Source organism: Salmo trutta, chromosome 23, assembly GCF_901001165.1.
Source record: "Salmo trutta chromosome 23, fSalTru1.1, whole genome shotgun sequence".
Taxonomy (NCBI): Eukaryota; Metazoa; Chordata; class Actinopteri; order Salmoniformes; family Salmonidae; genus Salmo; species Salmo trutta.
The window spans coordinates 30,976,387-30,988,936 of NC_042979.1; the positions used below are offsets into that span (position 1 = coordinate 30,976,387).

Sequence of the window (12,550 nt, forward strand, 5' to 3'; positions counted from 1 at the left end):
ATATTGACTGACCTTCATGTCTTAAAGTAATGATGGACTGTCATTTCTCTTTACTTATTTGAGCTGTTCTTGCCATAATATGGACTTGGTCTTTTACTAAATTTGGCTATCTTCTGTATACCACCCATATATTGTCATAACACAACTGATTGGCTCAAATGCGTTAAGAACAGTCTTCCCTGTGGCTCAGTTGGTAGAGCATGGCGTGTGCAATGCCAGCATGGTGTGTGCAACGCCAGGGTTGTGGGTTTCATTCCCACGGGGGGCCAGTACAGATTTTTTTTTTTTAAATGCATGAAATGTATGCATTCACTACTGTAAGTCGCTCTGAATAAGAGCGTCTGCTAAATGACTAAAATGTAAATGTATGAAGGAAATGCATTACTTTAACAAGGCACACTTGTTAATTGAAATGCAGGTGACTACCTCATGAAACTGGTTGAGAGAATGCCAATAGTGTGCTAAGCTGTCATCAAGGCAAAGGGTGGCTACTTAATATATTTTGATTTGTTTAACACTTTTTTGGTTACTACATAATTCCATATGTGTTATTTCATAGTTTTGATGTCTTCACTATTATTCTACAATATAGAAAATAGTAAAAATAAAGAAAGAACCATTGAATAAGTAGGTGTGTCCAAACTTTTGACTGGAAACTGTATATAATAGGATATATAATCACATATTATATATGTTTATTTCTGCAGCAACTCATAAAGTTCATCATCTTCCTATATTGGCAACCGAAAACAAAAGCTGATACAGTCTGGCGCTACCATTGGTTATTGCACCAAAATGAAGCATGCAGATTTCATCACTCTTATTAATTCATCTGTAAAGGTAAGAAAAAGGAATAGAAAAATATACCAAATATAGATGCTGAAATGTCTGGTGGGGGCGAGCCGAACAGCAGCTATAGGATCATTCAGAAGGACTTATACACCCAATATTAAGACCAACTGTGTTTGAGTAGCATCTTCACATTCAGAAGAGCGAGAGAGAGGGAGAGGGAATGAAGGAGAAGAGGAGAGAGATAGAGGAGAGACAGATGCTTGAAAGCGAAGTGGGGGTCACAGTCTCGATGCAGCATGCTTCATTGACATTAATTAGGAAACAGGAGTTTTAAGAGTAACATTCTTACTTAAGAGTTTTAAGAAAAAGTAATATTCTAATCTGTGAGGTCACGTGACCGACGCCAGTCCAGTGTATAGTATAATGTTGTGTTAAACAACACAACTCTCTCTCTCCTTGTATGACAGGGGCTATGAGACCAACCATGGCTGGTGGGAGGAGCTATAGGAGGACAGGCTCATTGTAATGGCTGGAATGGAGTTTTGGAATGGAGTCAAACATGTGGTTTCCCTGTGCTTGATACCATGTTTGACTCCATTCATTCCATTCCAGCCATTACAATGAGCCAGTCCTATGGCTCCAAATGCAGAGGGACACACAACCAACATACAACATTGTTTCAACGTTGACTCAACATTAATGATGAAGGACTAAAGCAAACCTCGACCCAACCAGGTCTGTCTAGAAAACCTGGATAAACTAAAGGTTAAGAAGAAATAAAATAGCATTCTAACTATTTCATCTGTTGATGGTGCTACTCACTGCATAGTGTGCAGTCTCTCCCCTTATGCCCTATAATACACAGTATAGCTGCAGTCTTTCAAACAGGAAAAATACACCTCAAATGCTCAACCAGCCACTCCTTGGAACGGGCTGCTTTCATATTTGACATGATCAAATATAACTATATCTCATGTATACTTTATAGAGGAAAAAAATAAATATGCATACATCTATATTAAATATCATTAATATAGTCTCACATATAGTTCATTATTTAGGGTTTATAATACATTACGTGATGTATTTATACAATATATTTATTCCTTTACAAATCCACAGTATTATAAGTTGTGCCTTTTATGGCAGGAAGAAGGGGGCTGAAGGACAAAGTAGAGGTGTGTTCCTTACTTAAGGCGTTTCATGTACCAATAACTTTCACAAAGTGCACTATGTAGGGGACATGGGGGTAGGGGATAGTGGGGCACTTTGGAACACACTCAAGGACTTAAAAATCAGTTTGGACAAAAAATATTTCAAAGCTCCTATTTGGTTTTTAAAAGAATGAGATAAGATCTAAATAAACCATTGTTTTTGTTATTGTTTTGTACAAGGTCCACGTAACCTGCTCCTAACAGAGAGAAGAAGAGAGGAGAGGAGGTCAGGAAAGGAGAGGAAAACAGAGGAGAAGAGAAAAGAGGAGAGGAAAGGAGAACAGAGAAGAAGAGAAGAGGAGAGTAAAGAGGTTTTGGGTGACTATCTGACAGACAATGTGTTGATTATATAGTGGTTTGACCCAAGCTTTAGGGAAGAGAGCCTGAAATTGTCCCAGCAACTGCATACATCCAATGGAAACATCCAAGTCGATTGATTGACGGAGAGTTCAGTTCATATCTACAGCTTGTCCCGGCTTCTCCTCTGCAGGGCACATCTGGTGTTCAGCTCTGTCCATTGATTTGCTGTCTCTTTCCTGGTCTGCTGTCTGTCAAACTGAAGTCCCACCTCCTCGCTTGGCTCCTGGCTGTGGTCTCCTCACTCACATTCTCCTCACCATGTAGTGTCCATATAAGGAAGTGTCCTCTACAAGCACCAGCCAACACACACACACACACACACACACACACACACACACACACACACACACACACACACACACACACACACACACACACACACACACACACACACACACACACACACACACACACACACACACACTCTCTCTCTCTCTTTGACTCTAGCAGTTGCTGCTGTTCCTGAACTCTCCATTCTCAGTGATCTGGAGCTTGGTGGGGTTGGTTGGGGAGATACCGTTGCGGGTCTGCATGCTGTAGCGCTCCTTCAGCTGGGTCAGGGCACTCATCAGACGGGCGTTGGCCGCGTCCAGAGACACTATACGTTTCTCCTGCAGCGAGAGATAGAGAGAGAGAGAAACACTGGATTAGAGAGGTAGAGACGGAGGAAAGTGGTAGACAGCAACGATTGAGATACCAAATATAGACCTGTGCAAAGATAGGTGGTGAAGTACACAGACAACTAGACAGCCAGACAAGCAGTCACATTCATGGAAACATTTTATTGTAGTTTCCTGCTCCTGTTAGTGTCTGTGTGCGGGGTTAACTGAATCATCTATAGTCCTGTCGCATTCATCCCCCTGAGGTGTTCTCTTATTCACTATTCACCTCTCTCCCTCTCTCTTCTCTCTCTCCCTCTCTCTTCTCTCTCTCCCTCTCTCTTCTCTCTCTCCCTCTCTCTCTCTCTCTCCTCTCTCTCTCTCCCTCTCTCCTTAATGAGCTTTCCATATTCATGCTCTCTGTCTGTTGACTCAGGGAGCGGCTCATTGCCTTACCACTGCCAGTTTGTTTCCACACTCAACTCCCATTACTTTACTGTGCGGATGAGCTGTGTGTGTGTGTGTGTGTGTGTGTGTGTGTGTGTGTGTGTGTGTGTGTGTGTGTGTGTGTGCATCGCTGTCTGTGAGTTGACATTGAGGAGTTTTTTAACACTAGATCTATTCAACTTTGTTTAACTCACATAACTCATAAGTTTGTGTGTATGCAACATGTCTGGATCAGAAAATGCTACAACACAGAGCAGGAGGAGACAGAATTTACAGTTAAAATGAGTCACCTTGTCTCAACACGCTTGTCGACAGACAGGCTGGGAGAATAATGTAAATGTAGATATTAGTTAGTCTGTAAGACTAAAGCGAAGAGTCGTGCTGCGCTCAGCCATCCGAGCCTAGTCACTGCCACAGAGATCTGACAGCTTGAATTAAACATCTCTATGTATTTCCATGTTCTGTCAGCCTTCACGTCCTGTAGCAGACGACACACTCACACACACAGGGACGGATGTACACACATAACAATACATCCCAATATATTGTGCACAGTTGACTAGGAGCTACATGGGCTTCTGGATATTCTCCAAGAGTCTCTCTACATGAGGTTTAAACATTGCAAACAGGAAGTGCGTGTGTGTGTGTGTGCTCAACTCATTCTAAGATGTTTATAATGACCTGCAGTACTGTTTCATGACACTAGGGACCGCCCTGCTCTCTCTATTTATTTGATTTGATTTGTTTTATTTAACCTTTATTTAACTAGGCAAGTCAGTTAAGAACACATGATTATTTACAATGTCGGCCTACCCCGGACGACACTGGGCCAATTGTGCATCACTCTATGGGTCTCCCAATCACGGCCTGATGTGATACAGTGATACAGCCTGGATTCAAACCAGGGACTGCAGTGACACCTCTTGCACTGAGATGCAGTGCCTTAGACCGCTACGCCACTCGGGGGCCCTATGGGGCTTTAAACAGTCAACAAGCTGACTGTATGGATTTGTATATGTGACTGACTCTCACCTGTGCATCAATGATCTTCTGTTTGGAGTCAACCACAGCCTGCATGTCATTGTGATCTTTCTTCAGCTCCTCTTCCACCGACATTAACCTGGACACACACACACACACACACACACACACACACACACACACACACACACACACACACACACACACACACACACACACACACACACACACAGACACAGACACACACATACACACACACACACACACACAGTTAAAGGGACATTAGCAACACAAAGCAGAACAGACACCCAGCGTATGAAATAAGGTGCAGTATGTGGATACAGAACAGAATCATGTGTGTGCTGTGTGTACTGTGTGTTACTCTGGCTCACACTAGTCTGGCAGGACTACAGACTGGAACTGAGTTTATAAGAGGGGTATTTTGAGCCTGCTGGTCTGTTAGTACTTTAGATCTGTATGTAGAGTATAATATGTTTAATATAGTTATTAGAATGAGGGTCTCTTGGGACTGCTGGTCTGCTATGCATTTAGGAGGTGTGTGTACAACTTCTGAGTTTGTGAGAGGTGTGTGTAGGGGTGTACAACTTCTAACTGAGTTTGTGAGAGGTGTGTGTAGGGGTGTACAACTTCTAACTGAGTTTGTGAGAGGTGTGTGTAGGGGTGTACAACTTCTCACTGAGTTTGTGAGAGGTGTGTGTAGGGGTGTACAACTTCTCACTGAGTTTGTGAGAGGTGTGTGTAGGGGTGTACAACTTCTCACTGAGTTTGTGAGAGGTGTGTGTAGGGGTGTACAACTTCTGAGTTTGTGAGAGGTGTGTGTGTAGGGGTGTACAACTTCTAACTGAGTTTGTGAGAGGTGTGTGTAGGGGTGTACAACTTCTGAGTTTGTGAGAGGTGTGTGTAGGGGTGTACAACTTCTCACTGAGTTTGTGAGAGGTGTGTGTAGGGGTGTACAACTTCTCACTGAGTTTGTGAGAGGTGTGTGTAGGGGTGTACAACTTCTCACTGAGTTTGTGAGAGGTGTGTGTAGGGGTGTACAACTTCTAACTGAGTTTGTGAGAGGTGTGTGTAGGGGTGTACAACTTCTGAGTTTGTGAGAGGTGTGTGTAGGGGTGTACAACTTCTCACTGAGTTTGTGAGAGGTGTGTGTAGGGGTGTACAACTTCTCACTGAGTTTGTGAGAGGTGTGTGTAGGGGTGTACAACTTCTGAGTTTGTGAGAGGTGTGTGTAGGGGTGTACAACTTCAGAGTTTGTGAGAGGTGTGTGTAGGGGTGTACAACTTCTGAGTTTGTGAGAGGTGTGTGTAGGGGTGTACAACTTCTCACTGAGTTTGTGAGAGGTGTGTGTAGGGGTGTACAACTTCTGAGTTTGTGAGAGGTGTGTGTAGGGGTGTACAACTTCTAACTGAGTTTGTGAGAGGTGTGTGTAGGGGTGTACAACTTCTGAGTTTGTGAGAGGTGTGTGTAGGGGTGTACAACTTCTGAGTTTGTGAGAGGTGTGTGTAGGGGTGTACAACTTCTCACTGAGTTTGTGAGAGGTGTGTGTAGGGGTGTACAACTTCTAACTGAGTTTGTGAGAGGTGTGTGCATCTCGGCACTCTTGTCTGCAAGGCGTTTTAGAAATATGGATAACAGTACATTCACTTGAATTGAGTTTGTGAAATGTGTATGTATTGAGTTGTGTGTGAGTGTATGCTTGTGTGCTTGTCTGTGTCTGTGTCTGTGTCTGTCAGTGTGTGTGTGTGTGTGTGTGTGTGTGTGTGTGTGTGTGTGTGTGTGTGTGTGTGTGTGTGTGTGTGTGTGTGTGTGTGTGTGTGTGTGTCGGCTCTAATTGAGTTAGCAGGGTTCAGTGTGACACGGATCTGAAAGGAACATAGAAGCTTTATGTCTTCTAACATCACAGACCAGGAGATAACATCAGGAGCACACAGCAGATAACATCACCCATCCATCTCCCTTTGTCTCCCTCTCTCTCTCTTAGCATACACTCCCTCTCCCCCTCTTTCGCTCTGCGTATGCTTGCTCTCTCTTACCAAATCTTTCTCTCTTTCTGTTTCTCTCTCCATCTCTTACTCTCTATCTTACTTTCTCCATCTCTCACTCTCTCTTTCTCCATCTTTCACTCTCTCTTTCTCTTACTTTCACCAGTCTGGAAAGGGTCTAATCCCCACACCTTATGTACCTGCTAATAATACCCTTCATCTGGAGGTCCTTGTCATCCTGCTGTCGTCTCAGGCGTTCCTCAGACTCCTCCAGCCGTGCCTGGTACTCCATCAGAACCTTCTGAGCACCGTCGTCCTGACCCTTCAGACGAGCCTCGTACTCCTCCAGCTTCTGGACCGACACACGCAGCTTCTCCTGGAGGACCACGATCTCCTGCTGGTACTGGGGGGGGGGTTAAAGGAGACAGATAGGGTTAAAGGAAGAGTCAGAATCATCTTCAACAACAATACAGCCACTTCCTGCTGGTACTAGAGAAAGGAGAGCGAGAAAGAGAGAGAGAGAGATTTTATTAACATCATAATCATCATCATCGTCATTAACAATGTGAAACCGATACTTATGTCAATGGCACCAACCCATCCTGGCCCATTCAATTGTCCTGTTGTTTCTAGGTAGAGGTGGTCAGTGAAGAGAGCAATAACCGGCATTGTTATCATCACAATAATCGTTGTCAATGTTCTCCTCATCACAGTGGTCCTTAAGATAGACCTTGACAGGTGTATCAACTCATTTCCATGATTTCCTTACCATTTTTGCTTCTTATCCAATTTATAATTTTTTTGTGCACCTGGTTCCATTTCAAGTTTTAAACAGTCAAATATTGAAGGGAAACTGAAACTTGGACAGGGCAGGATTATACGTGTGGAAGTGTTAAAGACTGTAAGTAGACATTAGCCAACACTCACAGTAAAACTTCCAACTTTTCTAAGCCACCAGTATTCCTGAGAGAGATGAGTCTCTTTTCCTTCCATGTCCCAAATCCCACCAGCACTCGAATTTGATCCCTAACCTCTAAAACTGGGGACTTAAGCTGAGTACTGTTACAGAAGAGAGAAGGAGGAGAGGGAGAAGGATTCAACCTCCGCAGCTCAAGCCCTGGACTCAGGAATAAGCCGGGAAAAGCTCCCCTTGACCTCCCTCCGGACCTGTGAGCGGTCCTGAAGAGGAGAGGGTTGGTGCTGTCTGAGAAATTAGGAGTGTAATCAAATCCTGCCTGGCTTCAATAAAACACACATCCGGGCTCCTTCAGCAGCATTCAAGGGAAGCGGGGTCGGCCAGGTAGAAACGGAGCACACCTCACCAGAGAATATGATAAAAAAGTTGACTCAACGCTGTCCTTCACACGAACACTGGACCAAACATGAAATATGAATAAAGCTATGAAAATAAGTGCTGCTCACTGTCAATCCCCTATTTTCTCTTATTTTCTGCTTCATAAAATCATGTAAGCATGATGTGCACCAGAGGTGTGCGTGACAGCCAATAGGCAGTGGAGGTGTGTGTGTGTGCCAATCAAAGCATTGAGAGCTGACAGCCATTGGGATGAGAAGCAGGTGAAGGAGCAGCAGCAGAAGCGGGAAGCATTCTCCCGCACACACACATGGACATACACACACACACATACACATGGACATGCACACACACATGGACATATACACTCACATGGACATACACATGTACATACACACACACATGGACATATACACTCACATGGACATACACATGTACATACACACACACATGGACATACACACACACATGGACATACACACACACATGGACATATACACACACATGGACATATACACACACATGGACATATACACACACATGGACATATACACACACATGGACATATACACACACATGGACATACACACACACATGGACATACACACACACATGGACATACACACACACATGGACATACACACACACATGGACACACACACATGGACATACACACTCACATGGACATACACACTCACATGGACATACACACTCACATTCACAATTTGACTGTAAGAGTCTAGGAATACCTGGTTGAAATCCTTTGACCATACAAACGGAGTATCTGTTATTAGAGATGCAGGTTTATTGTGAGTGATTGTAAGTTGTAAGGGGGTAGGGTTAAGGGTAGGAGTGAGGGCTTGACATTGGAAGCTGAGGGGAGTAGAGAAAGTGCTGGTTAAAGTGCGTGGGGGGTAGTGTTGAGGGTTGGGTGGAGAGGAGGTGTCTAAAGGGTGGGTGCTGAGAACAGGGGTACTGGGAGGTTACGTGGAGTTTGGTTTGTGACGTTACCTTCTCGGCCTGAGTGAGATCCTCTCTGTTTCTGGACTCGGGGTCCATCCCCTCATGGTCTACATACTGAACATTCATATTCAACAGCCAGGCAGCCGTACGGTCCAGCGCATTGGGCTTCACTGGGGAGGGGGCCTAGTGGAACCAACACAACACACACATGAGCTGAGCCGAGAAGGACACACACACACGTCATACGGTACACACACACACATCATATGGTACACACACACCGACATACGGTACATAGTACATACACTACATAACCATAGGATGTGGACATTTGCTCGTCAAACATCTCATTCCAAAATCATGGAGTTGGTCCCCCCTTTGTTTCTATAACAACCTCCACTCTTCTGGGAAGGCTTTCCACTAGATGTTGGAACATTGCTGTGGGGACTTGCTTCCATTCAGCTACAAGAGCATTAGTGAGGTCTGGCACTGATGTTGGGTGATTAGGCCTGGCTCACAGTCACCGTTCCAATTCATCCCAAAAGGGGTTTGATGGGGTTGAGGTCAGGGCTCTGTGCAGGCCAGTCAAGTTCTTCCACACCGATCTCGACAAACCATTTCTGCATGGATCTCGCTTTATGCACAGGGGCATTGTCATGCTAAAACAGGAAAGGGCCTTCCCCAAACTGTGGCCACAAAGTTGGAAGCACAGAATCGTCTAGAATGTCATTGTATGCTGTAGGGTTAAGATTTCCCTTCACTGGAACTAAGGGGCCTAGCCCGAACCATGAAAAACAGCCCTAGACCATTATTCCTCCTCCACCTAACTTTACAGTTGGCACTATGCATTGGGGCAGGTAGTGTTCTACTGGCATCTGACAAACCCAAATATGTCCGTTGGACTACCAGATGGTGAAGTGTGATTCATCATTCCAGAGAACGCGTTTCCACTGCGTTGGAGTCCAATGGCGGCGAGCTTTACACCACTCCAGGCGGCGCTTGGCATTGAGCATGGAAACCCATTTCATGAAGCTCCAGACGAACAGTTCTTGTGCTGACGTTGCTTCCAGAGGCAGTTTGGAACTCGGTAGTGAGTGTTGCAACCGAGGACAGACGATTTATACGCGCTTCAGCACTCAGCGGTCCTGTTCTGTGAGCTTGTGTGGCCTAACAATTCGTGGCTGAGCCGTTATTGCTCCTAGACGTTTACACTTCACAATAACAGCACTTACAATTTCCTAGCAGGGTAAAATTTTTATAAACTGACTTGTTAGATAGGTGGCATCCTATGGTGCCACGATGAAAGCCACTGAGCTCTTCAAGAAGGCCATTCTACTGCCAATGTTTGTCTATGGAGATTGCATGGCAGTGTGCTCGATTTTATACACTTATCTGCAATGGGTTTGGCTAAAATAGCCGAATCCACAAATTTGAAGGGGTGTCCACATACTATTTTATTTATAGTGTACATCCACACATACAGAGTATATACACACAGGAATAAGCTTGAAATGCACATGGAATGTATAGAACACATAATGTGATCACTAAAGCAGAGTGGCGTGTGTGTGTGTGTGTGTGTGTGTGTGTGTGTGTGAGTGTGTGAGAGAGAGAGAGAGAGAGAGAGAGAGAGAGAGAGAGAGAGAGAGAGAGAGAGAGAGTGTGACAGGGTTTCTGTTAGCAGGCAATTGACCTTTGGCTAATAAAAATCTATTAAAAGCCTTTTGGCCGATGAAAAAAACCGAAAAGCCGATAAAACTGTTGCTGGCCAAAATGACCCGATAAAAAAATCCCATTGCAAAATAATGCTTTTTATTCATTGATGGAAATACCAGTTGATGCAAATACATTTGACCGTCATGCTTATCGGTCTACTGGAGTAAAACATATGCTTTTATAAGTCCATTCATTACACAACAATTCTACATGCAATTGCGTGTTAACAGTTTTGGTGCATCATTAAAATGAGCTATTATTTTTAATTTCTCAACTGGTAATTGAAGAGCGCCTCCCATTCACCATTCAAGTGCAGGCAACAGGCTATCAGTGCGTCACCCACCACTTTACAATGTGAGCTGGTGGAAGTATGCATTTTGAAAACATACTTAATTGTTTGAAACCTGAATGTTTTATTTCATATTGTTGGGCATGTCTTACCTTGCTTCAAAGTAGCCTATAGGCAAAATCCGACCATGGAAACGTGGAGGCAATTATTTTATAAAACTTCATAGGCAGTGCATGAGTTTCAAGTTTCTACCATTCTGCGTGCCAGTTATGATTTTCATATGCACATTTTCGTGGAACAGTTTAATTTCAATAAGAAAGTTTTCATTTCTCAAAATCATTGATCTGAATTAAAATGATAAAAATGGAATAGTTAAAAGTAAACTAATGCGATCACCAGGTTCTGCCATATGGACACATTGATAACCGTGATCCATTGGCGGCTAGGATTGGATTGGCGGCTAGGCTAGGATTGGTGATTATCGACAGGAGATTGTGGGAAAGATTTTTGAAATAGCTTACATTCGCAATGGATGTTAGAAACACTTTCCTACATTTCTGCACAGCAGTCCAGGTATTTCTATGCTTGCTCAGGCGCACACGCTCCCTCAACATTATCAGGACAGAGAAACCAGACACATGCTCATTGCTCACCTGGAGCATTCCAAACAAAAGACTGTGAATTTTTTTTTACAAATCTCATAAGTGAACAAAAACGAATTTTGGCAAATGTTTGAAAATGACGTTTTATTGGCTGCTTCATTACACGAGTTGTGTGTTCTGTTAAGATGCATTACCATAATCTACATGTGATTTCTGTTCTTCCGAGCACTGTGGGTGGAAGCCCTAATGGGTTATGCACCCAATGCATATGGGTCAGGTACATTTCTCAAATGGCCGGTAAATGAAAATCTTGTCCGTCAACACATTTTCCTAACAGAAATCCTGGTGTGAGTGTGTGTGTGTGTCATTAGATGTGTCAGTTATGGTGACTGACACCATTGAAAAGGACTGAATATCTGTAATTGAATCTCAAATATGGTGAACTGAATGAATTAAAATATATTAGCTCAAATGTTGCTCCGTCATTTCATTGTCAAATATCAAGGTCAAGACAGGCAAGAGATTTCAACTGGATATGTGATGTGCGTCTGTTTAGTCAGTCAGTTAGTAACATGTTAATGTGATGTTAGTTGAGGTTGTACAATATCATCATTTCTACACTGGATTGAGACAGGATCATTTCATAAACTGTACCTAGTCAGGTTTGATTACAGCTGTGTTACACGGATTACAATTATAGTTGCAATCTCCTCAGTATAGCATTGCTCTATTAAAAATACATGCATCACCAGACAGAGCTGAAAACCAGTTAGTGCAGCCAGACAGCAACTCAATCAAGCATAGATTTTTTTCTCAATGTCTCTCTCTAATCCACCTGTTATGTATCATGTATCTCTAATGGAATTCAAAGAGGAAGAAAGACAACATTAAAAACAACATGCTTAACAAATCCCCGAGAGGGCTGTCATGACGTGGCCCTTTCTGGGTGTAGATCGTGGCCTCCCCCTCTCTTTCTCTCACTCTCTCTCTCTCTCTCTCTCTCTCTCTCCTAAACCCAGGTTTAATTGCCCCAGGTCGTAAATACCACAGAGACTCTCCCTGACCATGCAATTGAGAGAGAGTTTCACAGTAAGACAAAGGGATTCTCCAGCCCAATTCTACTAGAATTTGAGAATGAAATAATACTCCTATTTTGGAGAATGTGTAAACGGTCGGTGGAGAAGCCAGCTATGACCCGGTCCGTTTTGTTTCATGTTTGTGACCTCATGAAAGACAATACAGCCACATTACCCTAACTCTGTTTTTACAGGT

At 43.5% G+C, this 12,550-nt stretch overlaps 1 protein-coding gene across 4 annotated transcripts in view; it reads right to left on the minus strand.

Moving 5' to 3' along the window:
- Positions 1–643: 643 nt before the first annotated feature.
- Positions 644–12,550, minus strand: part of LOC115159792 (disabled homolog 2-interacting protein) — a 99,948-nt gene continuing 88,041 nt past the window's right edge. For 2 of the 4 annotated variants that reach the window (XM_029709847.1, XM_029709850.1), the window contains exons 11-14: positions 8,720–8,854; positions 6,597–6,799; positions 4,445–4,532; positions 2,810–2,977 (exon numbers count right to left, since the gene is read on the minus strand). In XM_029709847.1, coding sequence (XP_029565707.1) covers positions 2,810–2,977; positions 4,445–4,532; positions 6,597–6,799; positions 8,720–8,854 — 594 coding nt within the window. Of the gene's footprint in view, positions 2,978–4,444; positions 4,533–6,596; positions 6,800–8,719; positions 8,855–12,550 lie in introns of all 4 variants that reach the window. The other 2 variants (XM_029709846.1, XM_029709848.1) reach the window with 2 other exon arrangements.